Genomic DNA, 15,406 nt, shown 5'->3' on the forward strand with positions numbered 1-15,406 from the left:
TAGTCAACCCGAATAGTTGGGTGTCACCACTACCCTTCAGGCAACCAAGGCGCAAACTCCCTAACAACCGAGCCCAAGCAGTCAAGCGTCTTTTGACATTACGGCACATGCTGGAGAAGAAGCCAGACATGAAAGAACACGATTGCCTTCATGCAGAAGATCTTTGAGGTAGGTCATGCTGAACCAGTACCACCACCCACTGATGAACAAGAGTGCTGGTAATGGCAATCTTTGGAGTGTATCATTCGCGAAAACCAGGTCAGGTACGGGCAGTGTTCGACTCCAGCGCTAAGCAGGATGGTGTCTCACTGAATGACATCCTGCTGAGTGGCCCTGACTTGAATAATTCACTTTTAGGAGTCCTCATCTGCTTCCGCAAGGAACCTGTAGCGGTGGCAACAGACATAGAACAGATGTTCTATTGCTTCAAAGTCTGCCATGATCACTCCACCCTCACCACCCTGACTACCCTGACCCAACCTGACTGCAACCTTCAGTCGTGTGTGTTTGTGTGTGTGTGTGTTTCAGAGGTGAGGAGGTTCACTTGAGGAGACATAGAGTTCCTGACCAGACTGGCTCCTGCCCTTCAGCTCACCTGTCTGCACCTCCACCCTGACTCAGCTCCACCTGCTTCGTTCTGATTTGATCTGTTCTACGTGTTCATACAAATAAAACAGCACTTAAAGCAAATATTATACAAATAAAAAGGTTTGACCTCCGCTGTGTGACACGTGTACCTGAACAGGTGTGCTGTGTGACGCGTGTACCTGAACAGGTGTGCTGTTCAGGTACTGTCATCATCCTGTATCGATTCGATCAATGATTTGATTCGATTCAATTTGATTTTAATTGGGGAAATTTTGCCTCAGTCAGAAATATAATTCTGATCATGTATCAATACATTTCCATATTTTAACATCTATAAAAAGAAAGCTGACACTTGCGAGACATTATCAAAAGTGTGAGCATCACAGCAGATGCCTTTGTGTCAAAGTAACTGAGGATAAAACAGAAAAACATGAAGGAGATTTTCATGGCCTGGGATGGCAGCGTAATAATAATAAGTAGGTCAAAGGTCAAAATGAGTACAGTTAAGTTAAAATTAATAGGTCAAAGGTCAGGTTAGTGCGTATGTGTGTGTCTGCAGCTGTTCTTTGTGTTGTTGCTGGATCGTTGCCTCGCGGGGAAAGTTGCGTGTGTATTGAACATGCAGACTAACACGGACTGCAGCTGTCAGCAGCCACACACACTTTATATTCTAAAAATCAAATCACAGTGAAACATGTTCACTGACAGCTCAGCTTCAGCATCTTCTTCATGCTGTGACTGCAGCCGTTCAACTCTGTTTATCTTTAACCCAAATCATCACAACATGGAAATATAATCATCAAAATGATGTAACTGGAAGGATGCAGCAGTCTGTGCTCCACCTTTCTCCTCCACACCTGCAGGTGGAGAACATGGATGCATGAATCTCTACAGAGTTCTTTGAATATTGTCCGTCTTATCAGTTTTCAGTGAACAAAAATCCTCACAGAGCCAAAATAAGCAGTTTGTATCCAACATAACTCAGCTGGACTCTGATGCTCCGTATAACAGCCACACATGAGTCTGGATTCACTCAAAGCATTGAACAAACTTTATTGTAAATGAAGCTTTTGGACATTTATTCTCTGATATTTGCTCTTCAGCCCGAGTCTCCATCAGTGGGAACATTTCCTGATTCAACTTTTCTTCTGTTCAAATCAAACTCCATGAGAATCAAAGTGTGAATCAGAGTCCTGATGATCAGATTCTATAGAAACATGGAGACTGTAGAGGATTTACACTCAATATGTTCATTTGGTCCCTTCAAGAAAAATCAATCAGTTCATCCAATAAAATCAGTCGTTGATCGACTCAGTTTGATTGACAGGACAGATGATCAGAGGTGCAGAGTTTTTACCACCATAAAAAGGACCGGTACAGAAGAATGGGTGGAGTTTGTGAGCGAAGGAGCAGCCAGTAAAGGAGTAGATCAGAGCTGCAGCACCTACATCATAAAAGGAGACCAGACCCTCCTCATAATCTACAAACACCCCCACCTTCTCAGGACCAGGATGAAGACAGAGACGGACTGGAGGACCAGCACCAGCTTTGTAGTCACTTCCATTTCTCAGCACTACAGTCCAGAAACCATACTGGGGTCTCACTGTGACTTTTCCCTTCCTGTTGATCGACTCTGTGGCCACTCCTAAATCCCACTCAGTCTTTCCTTTAACCTTAACCTCAAAGTAAAACCTGCCTGAAGAGAAACTCTGCTCCCCTAAAACACAAACACACTGAGAAAATCTCTCTGGGTTGTCTGGAAGATTCTTCCCCACATCACCACAGTACACTTGTTTTCCATCATCAGACAGGATGAGATCAGGATGAGCTGTATCAGGATCCAGAGTCACATCCACCTCATACTGCTGGACCCTCTGCAGCTCAGCCTCAAACAGCTTCTTCTTCATGGGTTTCCAGACTGTCTCCTGCAGCTGAGCCACAGCTCTCCCCGCAGTCCCCTCATATGATTGTGGATGAACTCTGACCTCTGTCCAATCCTTGCTGGGTGGAGCAGCTTTCAGGGAGGAGAAGCTTTGGAGGAGGTGGAGATGGTCTTCAGAGCATGAGAGCTGCTCCACCTCAGAGCTTCTCTCCATCAGCTCAGAGATTTCCTGTTCCAGATCTTTGATGAGACCTTCAGCCTGTTTCTCTGTAGTTTCCTGTTTGTCTTCGATCTCCTTCATGAGCTCCTTCAGGCGTCTCTCAACAGACTCCATCAGAGCAGTGAAGACCTGAACACCTTCTGCTTTCTGTCTGTCTGCAGCATCTTTACTCATCTTCACCGACTCTGTGATCTCCTGAATCTTCAGTCGTCTCTTCTGGATCATCTGCTGAATCTCAGCCTCTGTCTTCTCCAGCTCTGCCTTCTTTCCTTCATATTCTTCTCTCAGAGGAACAAACTTGTGGTTCTTGTGGTCTAAAACAGGGCAGATCACACAGACACATGTCTGGTCGGTCTTACAGAACAGCTCCAGAAGTTTTTCGTGCTTCATGCACATCCTGTCTTCCAGGTTCTCCACAGCATCAATCAGCTGATGTCTTTTCAGACGTTTCACTGTCAGATGAGGCTCCAGGTGAGTCTGACAGTAGGAGGTCTGACACACCAGGCAGGACTTCAGGGCCTTCAGTCTGGTTCCAGTGCAGACGTCACAGGGAACTTCTCCTGGTTTGGCAGCTTGTTGCTCTGAGCTGCTGCTGCTGGCTTTCTGCTGAGCTTCACGTCTGAACTGAGCAACCATCTCAGAGATGAAGGTGTTGACCCTCAGCTGAGGTCTAGTGTAGAAAGTCTCTTTACACAAGGGACACTGAGAGATGACATTCATGTCCCAGTGCTGACTGATGCAGGTTTTGCAGAAGTTGTGTCCACATGATGTAGTGACTGGATCAGTGAACACATCCAGACAGATGGAGCACCGAAACTGCTCTTCAGATCGCAGATTGCTGGCAGCAGACATGTCTGCACTCTGAGGGAGAAAAAAAAAAGAAACACATTTGATTCAAAATTCACTTTAAAGTTCATTTTTAAAAAGAGAGAAACAAGCGTCAGTAGTCTGAGGAGCTTGGAAAGAAAAGCGTCTGAAGCTTCTTCAGTTCTCAGAGTAACTGGTGGAGACCCAGCAACACACTCAGACACAAACTGGTTCATCCCAAACACAAACTTAACATCGTCGTCTCTTCTGTACAGTGCAGCATCCAGATGAACAGAATCAACTTTTGGGGATGAAGATAAATACAGTCGTTAGAAAGATGTGAAATTGTTTCTCTGACTGTTTTACAGAAGGTCCAAGATTCATCCAGATCATTTGTATACTTGAATAAATCAGTTGGTTGGATATATTCCATCAATTACTGTGAAGTAAACTTCGACCTTGTTGGTGACTAAATACTTCTTATTGTAAGTCCAGATCAACGACCCATTAATATTAGACTCGATCTCTATGTTAGCAACCGCTGGTGTTCCCCGACTCACGTTAAGGTGAGGATGGCTGTGTGTAACAAACACATCGAACTGTTAGCAATAGGTCTTCGACCATACTATTCACGGCATGAGTTTTCCCTCGCCATTATCGTCATTGTTTACATCGCCCCTGATGCCAACGCAGCGCAGGCGTATGACGTCATCATATGAGGTGCCGTAAGGGACATTATTACTGAAATCCTCTCACACACACTACTGAAACGCTCTCACACACACTACTGAAACGCTCTCACACACACTACTGAAACCCTCTCACGCACACTACTGAAACGCTCTCACACACACTACTGAAATTTTACCTCTCACACACACTACTGAAATGCTCTCACACACACTACTGAAATGCTCTCACACACACTACTGAAATTTTACCTCTCACACACACTACTGAAATGCTCTCACACACACTACTGAAATTTTACCTCTCACACACACTACTGAAACGCTCTCACACACACTACTGAAATTTTACCTCTCACACACACTACTGAAACGCTCTCACACACACTACTGAAATGCTCTCACACACACTACTGAAAAACCAAGGCATTTCAGTTGAACAGGAAGGCGTTTCAGTTGAACAGGAAGGCGTTTCAGTTGAACAGGAAGGCACTTCAGTTAAACAGGAAGGCATTTCTGTTAAACAGGAAGGCGTTTCAGTTGAACAGGAAGGCGTTTCAGTTAAACAGGAAGGCATTTCTGTTAAACAGGAAGGCGTTTCAGTTGAACAGGAAGGCGTTTCAGTTAAACAGGAAGGCATTTCAGTTGAACAGGAAGGCATTTCAGTTGAACAGGAAGGCATTTCAGTTAAACAGGAAGGCGTTTCATTTGAACAGGAAGTTGTTTCTTGACAATGAAACTGAAGGAAAAAGTGGTAGATTTCAAACAAACCACTACACAGATGTCTACTCAGCAACCTGCTAGTAGCCTAAGTGAAGCAGCCTCATTACTTAACAATATATAAGCCTCAGCATAAGTCAAAATTTAGAATAGCAGACGGGCATTATCCTGGTTAATTTTTTTGGCATTATGTGCTTTTTGTCTTTTTTAGCAAAGAGAAAAATATCTTAAAATCATTAATAAAACCAGGGAGAGAAGGCTTAGCGTTCCTCCATTTAGCACAATGGATATGATATTTACTCAAAAGTATGATGATGACACCCAATGCTAGATGATCCATATAAAAAAAATTATGATGTAATTCAAATAATAATAATAATGCATTGGATTTATATAGCGCTTTTCAAGGCACCCAAAGCGCTTTACAATGCCATTATTCATTCACGCTCACATTCACACACTGTGGCACAAATAGTGGCACATCATTAATATTTAGGGAAATCCAATTTTTTTAAGTTGCACCATATGCATTGTGTGAAAAATATCATAGAAAAAAAGATGTTCTAGGGTTTCATTTTCATCAGTACAAAAAGAACATTGATCCACCTCAAAACCAAATCTCTTTTTTAGTAATTCTGCCACAGGATGAATTTTGTTTATTACTTTAAGTGTGTTTCTTCAACTTTAGGTAGAATAGGCTATTTCATAAATTCTTAGTATGCTTTATCCAGTATATGAAATAACTAAATTAGAACCATGCAATGTAACCATTCTGTTGTAACTATGAAATATTTTTGTCTTTGAAGAAACTACTAATAAATCTATTATTGCATTTTTATCAAACAGCTGACATTGCCCTAGCAATAAATTTGGGAGCACTGATGGGAACTTATTGTATATCATAACATTTTTAATCAAATGAAACAGAGGCAGAGGGACCAGTTCACAAAATTTGTTATATTCTCTTTGAGAACAGTTTAGACAATATTTTTCTGAGATGTTTCAATGTAATGGGTTTTATTCCTCCAAAAAAATTTGAAACTAACTGTGTTAGCCTTGTTAATGTTTTTAGAGGAGATATATAGAGACTGACAAGGATAAATCAATTTGGAGATGCCTTCAGCTTTAGATAGGATGTTTCTGCCAAAAATAGCGAGGTCTCTGGTTAACCACTGGCTGAGTGATTTCTTCATCTCCATGATACAGTTACAAATATCAGTGTCTTCTCTGCTAATTGTTTTTTTTAGATATTATCAGCCCTATATATTTAACTTTAGGTTCAACTCTAACCAAAGCTATTGAGGAGTCAGAGCTTGTATGAATCGGGAGTAGTTCACATTTTTTGATACTGAGAGATAAACGAGAAGCTTTAGAGAAAATTTAGTTTTCTCGACCACGTATTTCACTTTAAAAAAAATAGATGTATCATCTGCGAATTGACTTATTTTGAAGTCTTTATTAAAAATTGATATTCCTTGTATGTTGTTAGAAATTTTGATAAAAAGTGTTAACAACTGAGTTGCCAATATAAAAAGCTTAGGGGAAACAAGACATACTTGCCGAATTCCCTCTTGTACCTTGAATCCATTCCTTGATTCAAGGAAGCTAAAATATTGTTAAGTAATGCGGCTGCTTCACCGGGTTAGGGGTACCAAAGTTTCGTTTGGTACCCCTAACCCGGTACCAAACGAAACTTGTGATTTGTTTGGTACCGGGTCGCAAGAGTTGAGGCTTGAGTTTGAAATTTGTTGTTTTCAGGGTATTTATTGTTTTGTTTTGTTTTTTATATCATTTATATTGTTAACTCGGTTTCCTTGGGTCTTTTCCCGTGTGTTATAATTAAATCTTGTTTTTTTGGAAGCGGTACTGGTTTTATTTTATTGTATTTATCCAAGACAACTTAAAGGCCGGTCCGTGAAATTATTGTCGGCCATAAATGGTACGTGGCGCAAAAAAGGTTGGGGACCGCTGTACTAGCAGGTTGTTGAGTAGACATCCTTGTAGTGTTTTGCAATATACCACTTTTTCCATCAGTTTCCGTGTCAGGAAACAACTTCCTGTTCAGCGGAAATGCCTCTGGTTTCAGTGGAGTGCGTGAGAGCGTTTCAGTAGTGTGTGTGAGAGCGTTTCAGTTGTGTGTGTGAGAGCGTTTCAGTTGTGTGTGTGAGAGCTAAAATTTCAGTAGTGTGTGTAAGAGCATTTCAGTAGTGTGTGTGAGAGGTAAAATTTCAGTAGTGTGTGTGAGAGCGTTTCAGTAGTGTGTTTGAGAGCGTTTCAGTAGTGTGTGTGAGAGCGTTTCAGTCGTGTGTGTGAGAGCTAAAATTTCAGTAGAGTGTGTGAGAGCGTTTCAGTAGTGTGTTTGAGAGCGTTTCAGTAGTGTGTGAGAGAGCATTTCAGTAGTGTGTGTGAGAGGTAAAATTTCAGTAGTGTGTGTGAGAGTGTTTCAGTAGTGTGTGTGAGAGCGTTTCAGTAGTGTGTGTGAGAGGTAAAATTTCAGTAGTGTGTGTGAGAGCGTTTCAGTAGTGTGTGTGAGAGCGTTTCAGTAATAATGTCCCTTACGGCACCTCATATCATCAGCTCTGCGACAGCGGACCTACTAAATCGTAGTCCCTCTGTGTTTGTGGCTATAACGGGCGATTTTAACCACATGAACCTCTCCACTGTTCTACCTAAATTCAAGCAGTATGTGGACTACAAAACAAGAGACAATAAAACACTGGACCTATTTTATGCCAATGCCACTGAGGGCCCTCTCCCTTCTCTGGGCAGGGCTGATCACAACCTGGTCTACCTCTAGCCCCTTTACAGACCTGCCGTTCAGAGACAACCTGCAGCCACAAAAATGGTTACACGGACAAGGGAGTCGGAAGAGACTCTGCAGGGATGCTTTGAGTCAACTGACTGGGATGTTCATTGTGATTCCAATCAGGACAATATTGACAATCTGACAGGCTGTGTAACAGATTATATCAACTTCTGTGTGGACACTGTGGTCCCCCCAAAAAACATTCTGTGCTTCCCCAACAATAAACCTTGGGTTACCAAAGACATCAAAGCAACCTTAAACAAGAAAAAAAGAGCTTTCAGAAATGGTGACAGAGATCAGCTGAAACTGGAGCAGAAGGAGCTGAAAGCCAAGATTGCAGAGGGTAAAGAGTCCTACAGACAGAGGCTGGAAAACAAACTGCAGGAAAACAACACCAGGAAGCTGTGGAATGGAATGTGGGCTATCACTGGCCTGAGACAAAAGAGAGGTGTTGGGATGGATGGGGACGTCAAAAGTGCTAACAACCTTAATCTGCACTTCAATAGGTTTGACTGCCCTGCGTCTCCTGTCTTCACACCCAGCTCTTCCTATCTTCTCCTTTCACCTCCCCCCTCTCCTGCCCCCTCAGCCTGTCTCACCCTGTCCCTCTCAGCAGATGACATCAAAAAAGAATTAGGCAGACTCCACTCCAGCAAAGCTTCTGGCCCTGACGGTGTCAATCCCAGGGCCCTCAGGTGCTGTGCTTCCCAGCTGTCTGGAGTTCTACAATGGATCTTCAACATGAGCCTGGAAATGCAGAGAGTCCCATCACTCAGGAAGACATCCTGCCTGGTTCCTGTCCTTAAAAAGATCAACCCGTCGACCCTCGGTGACTACAGGCCAGTGGCTCTGACCTCACATGTCATGAAGACGCTGGAGAGACTCATCCTGAAACATCTGCGTCTGCTGGTGGAGCCTTGACTGGACCCCCTGCAGTTTGCTTATCAACCTCGTATCGGTGTGGAGAATGCCATCATCTACCTGCTGGACCAGGCATATTCTCATCTGGACATTGTTAGGAGCACTGTGAGGGTCATGTTCTTTGACTTCTCCAGTGCTTTTAACACAATCAGACCATCACTGCTGGGGAATAAGCTCACGGAAATGCAGGTGGACGCCCCACTGGCTGGTTGGATTACGGACTATTTAACAAGTCGACCACAGCATGTCCCACTGAAGAGCTGCCGCACAGATACTGTAACATCCTGAGCAGCACGGGGGCACCGCAGGGGACAGTCCTATCACCCTTCCTCTTCACTCTCTACACATCTCACTTCAGGTACAAGTCTCAGTCTTGTCATCTGCAGAAATTCTCTGATGACTCTGCCATTGTGGGCTGTATCAGGGATGGACAGGAGGAGGAGTACAGGAGTGCGGTGGACAGCTTTGTCAAGTGGTGTGAGCTAAACCACCTACAACTTAACATCATTAAGACAAAGGAACTGATTATAGACTTTAGGAAGCAGGCTCCTCCTCCTACCCCTGTCACCATCAGAGGGGCTGATGTGGAGATAGTTGACGACTACCGATACCTGGGGGTACACTTGGACTGTAAACTGGACTGGACTAAGAACACCAGTGCTATCTATAAAGAGAGGTGACTCAGGTCCTTCAATGTTGGTAGGAAAATGCTGACCATGTTGTATCACTCGGTGTTGGAGAGCATCGTGTTCTTTGCAGCTGTGTGCTGGGGAAGTGGGGTGAAGACAGCTGATGCCAACAGGCTGAACAAACTGATTAGAAAGGCTGGTTCTGTCCTGGGTATCAGACTTGAGAACCTGGAGGAGGTGTCTGAAAGGAGAATGCTACAAAAGCTTGTTCCTGTCATGGACAACCCCTCCCACCCCATGCACGCCTCCATGATGGGCCATCGGAGCAAACGCAGCAAAAGACTCATTGCCCTGAAATGCGGAACTGACCGCCACAGTAAATCCTTTGTACCGGTGGCTATAAGACTGTTTAAATCTTCCTCAATCTGTAGGTGATTTTCCTGAGACGATTACCAATGTTATTCTGTTCCGTTCCAGACCGTGCAATATTACCGAAGAGTACCTTATTGAATATTTGTTTCATCCCCCCATCATACGCTGCTACTCCCTTTATTCTATTGCACAATACTTTGTCACTTTCTAGAATCGCCTGCACTGATAGTTATTTATTCACCAGGATATAGTTATGTATATTACTTCGTTAGAGTTATCCGATACTATGTCTTGCACTATCCTACTGTATATTACTGTACACTACTATTCTTATTGTATATATTATATATCTTATATCTTATTCATCTGTTCCTCTGTCTCTCCTGCTGCTTTGAGCATGTACATGACAAAAGAATTTCCTTCAGGATAAATAAAGTTATTCTTATTCTTATTCTCATATTAAACAGTGGCTGTTCCAATAGAACTGACAGTGAGGAGGACATTGAATCACAAACTTCAGCAATGTGTTATTAACTGTTTGATCCAGTATATTAATGGCATTTATGAGAACATGTTTATTCAGTGGTGTCTGTATATTTGGTCCATTTGTGCGTCATTAAAAACTGTCCTGTTTTCTCTCACAGATACTGGAACATCACAGCTCCTCACAAACTCAGGATATGGAAGAAGATGAACTTTTCCAGTCACTCACTGGGATACATCATTCATTATATTCTGGATCCTCAGAAAACATTGATTTATTTTTGTATTTCATATATTTGTTTGTCCAGATCAAAGATTTATGTTAGTAGAGAAGAAGCCACCATGATGAAGCCTGTGTGTGAAAATGAGATCAGTGAATTTTGTTGATCAAAATACATTTAAGGAGGAATTCTGTCCTCCAGTTTGTTTCAATAAGCTTTGGGATTAAACACCATCATCTATGTTTGTGTCTGATGACATGTTTGATCCAGTTCAGCTTGAATATCACAGCTGATGTGTGAACTCTGACATATTTAAAGCCTCGATTATCAGGATGATTCAAACACGTCTGTTTAAATAATGAGATTTATGTTTCCACACAAAGTTATAAAGTGCATCATCGACTGTTTTCTGAATGATTCAGGAACATCTGTGACTCTTACAGGATACACTAAGTCAGATTATCTCTCTTTGTAAAATGTGTGAATGACTTTTTGAAGTACTGACCAAAATCTGCTGGTTTACAGTATCAAAGGCTTTATATCAATAAAGAATAAATAGGTCTTTTTAGGGCTGCACGATTAATCGTTAGAAAATCGCGATCTTGATTCATACTTATGTGCGATCTCATTTCCAAATGATGAGTTTTTTTTTTTTAAAAAAGAAAAGACGACGACGATTGTACCGCATTTTGATCCGGGACGTAATCTGCATGAAAACAAGCGCTCACTCTTCCTGCTCAACAAATGACAAGGGCTGAGCCTTATACCACGTGATACAGAAGCTGTGCCGTGATGCTCAGGCAGGGAAAAACAACGGAGAACACGTCAGGGATGACAAGAAAGTGACAGGAAAAAATCCGTCCCGGTCAACCACCCAAACATCAATAACGGGAACCTTATACAGCGCTTCCCTATACACGTCGAACTCCCGCAGAAATTACGGAGGCTATTACTCATCATCTGACCAAAGATATATCAACACTGTGCAAAACGAGGGATTTAGGAAAATGATCAACACCCTAGACAAACGCTGCACAGTGCCGTCCCGCAACTATTTTTCTATTGTTGCACTACCTGCTCTATACACGCAGTGTCGAGCAACGGTGGAGACGGAATTTCAAGCAGTACAACATTTTGCGGCAACCACAAAATGTGAGGCATTTATTGTTTTTATGTTTATTTATTGTTTTTATGTTCAGTTTCAACTGTTACGAAGTTGATGTGCAGTTAATAAGTGCAATAAATATTTATATTGGAAAAGAAAATCGTGAAAGAATCGTGATCTCAATTCTAAGCAAAAAAATCGCGATTCTCATTTTATGCAAAATCGTGCAGCCCTAGGTGTTTTCACGTCTGTAATCCTTATGATCCAGAATCAATCTAATAAGAACAGGAAGTGATGAATAAACAGTCATCAGAACAGGAAGTGATGAATAACCAGGAAGTGTGGAGTCAGTCTGAAGTCCAGAGCACAGACTGAGTCCACAGTCCTGAGTAGAGCCACAGTGAGACTGAAGCAGCAGCTCGATGTTCCTACAGTGGATCTGTGGTTACATGAGCAGATTTCTATGGATCCAGTGTGACTGTGATGAGTCAGCATGAAGTGAACAGAGTGAAGATTTGTGTAGAAACAGGAAGTGTGATCAGCTGCACTCACCACTGTTGCTGAGAGAAACCTGATGGACTCCAGTGAATCTTCTTTTAGAGACAAACAGGACTCGACTGCAGCTCTGCTGCTGCTCTCTCACACTTTCACTTCTGCAAAATGATGTTAAACTTCATGTTTTTCAGGTGTTGCTCCGCCTCTTCCTGCCTCTCCCTTTACAGCAATCAGCTGGTCTGTACTCAGTGACTGTGTGCAGCGGGTGGGAGGAGTGAGGAGTGGTGTGTGGGTAAAGTTCACACAGAAATGACGGCCTCAGGTGATCAGGAGAAACTCACCTGGATATCCTTTTTCCACAGCAGACTGAGAGCTTCAGGTGGACCCTGAAGGAGGTCTCAGACACAGGTGGTAAAAGTACACACAGTGTGTACTGAAGTAGAAGTACTACTGTTAAAAATACTCCAAGTACTAATTCAACTTCTTTACTCAAGTAAAAGTAAAAAAGTACTGGCTGTGAAATGTAAGAGAGTAAAAAGAGCTGATTGAAGAACATTTCTAACACATGTGTTTATACAAAGCTAACTGAACCATGTGCTACATCAACGTAATAATAAAATGATATCATTCACTTTATTTCTGTCTAAATTTGAATTCTAATAAATATTCCCAGCTTGAATTAGACAAGTTGAACATGAGCAGAGAAAAAGAAGGAAAATCCAAATATTCCTGTGTTCAGTTTTCTCCATTGTACAGACTGACTGTGCCTCTAAACAGGAACATGAGCAGGAAGAGGCTGAAGTGGATTCAGCAGGTGGAGGATGCCCAACATCAGCTGGAAAGATTTACTGTGACGTTTGTTTGCTGTTTTCGCCTCGTGCATGAGAACATCACCAAATACACTCGAGACAGTTTTTAATATTTTATTGTTCAAGAGCAAAGAGACTGATGGACTGTGTTTAAGGTAACCTCACAAATGTTGCAGTGTAGCAATAATCATCATATTCAGTGTTTATTTGCTGGTTTGTTGGCAGCAGCTCCTTAAAGTCTGTCACACATCTGTTTGACCGTCTCCAGTTAATCTGAGCATCAGGCGGCTCAGCTGATCTCTGGTGTGTAGGTTTTCTCCAATCATTAAATCACTATTATTGCCCTACTTGGCCCCAAATCATGAATCATCCCAATTTATTCCACAATTTAATCGGTGACTTTCCTTAAGCAAAGTCACTCCACTCATTTATCACTTTGAGCTCAATAGTGGCCAGCTAATGAGCCCCATATTCAACTACTCCTTAAACACCACATGTCTTATTTGTTTTCTCGTGTCACTTGTCTGTCTCTGCTGAATCCTCTACATGCATCCTTAGAAAAAACAAACATTAGCAACACACATGGACAATCCTGGTGGTCAGGCACAAGTTGACAGGTTCCAGAGGTGCTGTAAAAAGACCATAAAGTTAACCATCCATAGCTGTAAAAAGACCATAAAGTTAACCATCCATAGCTGTGAAAAGAAGTGACACTAGTTTCAACACAGGAAATGTCTCACATGTTATTCACATTGTCAAAGTAACCTTTAACATTTTCCCAAAAAGACAGTGTAACAGCGTCGCCAACTCATAACCTGTAAACACAGTTTTCTTCACACATAAACCCAGAAATCCTGTCATAGAAAAACATCAACCAGTTGTCCTGTTATACATCACATGATCAAATCACAGGAAGAACTATAATGCTGTAAAAAAGAGAATGCAGTGTTGGTGCTGCGCAGGTGTATACACACTTTGTCACAGTAACTTCTGTGAGCAAAACAAGCCCATGAATAACACACCCCTGGTGGATTCATAATCACAGAAAGTGGCATTTAAAAGTTAAATTGGTACGGCCAAAGCTCACGCAATCTAGGATGCTGCTGTCATCTTCCTGCTCCTGTAAAAGAAACACACATAAATTCATCCACCTTTTTGTCATGTCTAGGTGGAGGTTCACATTGAGTAGTGGTCAAGTCAGTCAAGTCTTGGCAGCTTTGGCAGCTTTTACCAGTCAGTCAGTTTTTTTTATTTTCACTCATTTACACATTCATTCATTCATTCATTCTTTCTTTGCTGATAGTGGAATCGATCGTCGCATTTCGTTTCCACCCTCAGCAAAATGACATCATTTCAAAAAGAAAAGAAGAACTTTAGATTGGATTACCTCGCTGAATCCTTTTTGATAGGGATCCAATTGTCCCAAATAAGTGGCCTTCTCCCGAGCCCATTGTAATTTTGGAGAAACTCACTTGCAACGGTTTGCCCGGTACGTGTCGTATAGCACTTTTAATTCCCATCGTGCAGATCTGCTTAAAGAAAAGAGATTCCCAAACAAAACTCCCAGTGCACTGTTAAAAAAAACAAAAATAAAAATAACAGATCAAAATGAAAAACAAAACTAAATAAAAATCCAGAAGTCCGATTTTTGGACTTGTCCCAAAATATTCTTTTTCTAATAGGTGAAAACACACCAAATCTAAAACTTGGTGAAAAAATAAAAATACCTCAGCTAATTAAATTCCCAAAACTTTCATCAACCAACCGCACGCTTCACACAAATGCAATATTCTTTGAAATGATCAGTTTCTTCTTTTGTCCCCAGGTGTGTGCCACGGTAAAACCTTCCCCGTGCATCAGAAACAAAAAACAAAACAAAACAAAAAACAAAAACAATCTGATAGTTTCACTCATTTAAACTCTGGCTGCAGTATTCTGTTCACCCCTTCTATCATTCAGTCATATTCCCCCAAAAAATACTAATTCAGTCGTCTATGTATCACTTCTCAACCCACTCAATAAACCAGACAAGATGATGGTAACAGTATTGCCTACTTAAAATTGTGTTTGATCCTAATGAGCTTCATTACATGTGTGTGTGTTAGTCGGGTTAATACATTTTCTATTTCTGTGCGTTCTTTTATGTACCTTCCCCCCCTTTTTTTTAAAACAAAACTTAGTTGACTCGACCTTTTTGTTTCAGAAACATCTAAATGAAAATCTCTGTCTTAGTCAGGCACAGCTAAACCCCAAATGCTTGCAGGTTACCATGGGCAACCACGCTGTGTGTTATTAACCCTTCTACCCTCTTTTGATGTGTGGTGGTCTGGACACTTTGTCAATCCTCCACTTCAAGGCAGTCGTTTGTCTCCCCAGATTCCTTAAAACAATTTGATTCCCCACACTAAAACAGCATTCCTCTTCTTTCACTTTGGTCTCTTCTTCCACTTTGCAGTTCAATGACAGTCAGTTCTCTTCAGCTTTGTCCCGTGTATGCTCCCACTGTCTCTTTCATTGCCATCTTGCTCCAAACATGGCAAGTGTCAAACTCCAACAATCTTCTCAAAAGTCCTTCACACACAGTGAGATTGCAGCTTGCTGGAAACGCATCTCCATTCATCCAATCTAGATGGTGGATCTTCTCTTTCTGATGCCGTTT

General features: G+C 41.8%; 1 protein-coding gene across 1 annotated transcript; it reads right to left on the reverse strand.

The window, feature by feature from the left end:
• Nucleotides 1-1,883: 1,883 nt before the first annotated feature.
• Nucleotides 1,884-12,093, reverse strand: LOC134615695 (E3 ubiquitin-protein ligase TRIM21-like). The gene is made up of 2 exons (XM_063460287.1): nucleotides 11,996-12,093; nucleotides 1,884-3,551 (listed from the first exon to the last, which is right to left on the reverse strand). Exon 2 carries the CDS (start codon nucleotides 3,540-3,542, stop codon nucleotides 1,884-1,886), a length of 1,659 nt encoding a protein of 552 aa, XP_063316357.1. The 5' UTR covers nucleotides 3,543-3,551; nucleotides 11,996-12,093.
• Nucleotides 12,094-15,406: the final 3,313 nt, after the last annotated feature.

The sequence above is a fragment of the Pelmatolapia mariae genome, linkage group LG3_W (assembly GCF_036321145.2).
Source record: "Pelmatolapia mariae isolate MD_Pm_ZW linkage group LG3_W, Pm_UMD_F_2, whole genome shotgun sequence".
NCBI classification, from domain to species: Eukaryota; Metazoa; Chordata; class Actinopteri; order Cichliformes; family Cichlidae; genus Pelmatolapia; species Pelmatolapia mariae.

What these genes read in the sequence shown, in the direction of transcription:
- LOC134615695 (XM_063460287.1), bottom strand. Translation starts at nt 3,542, where the DNA reads ATGTCTGCTGCCAGCAATCTGCGATCTGAAGAGCAGTTTCGGTGCTCC.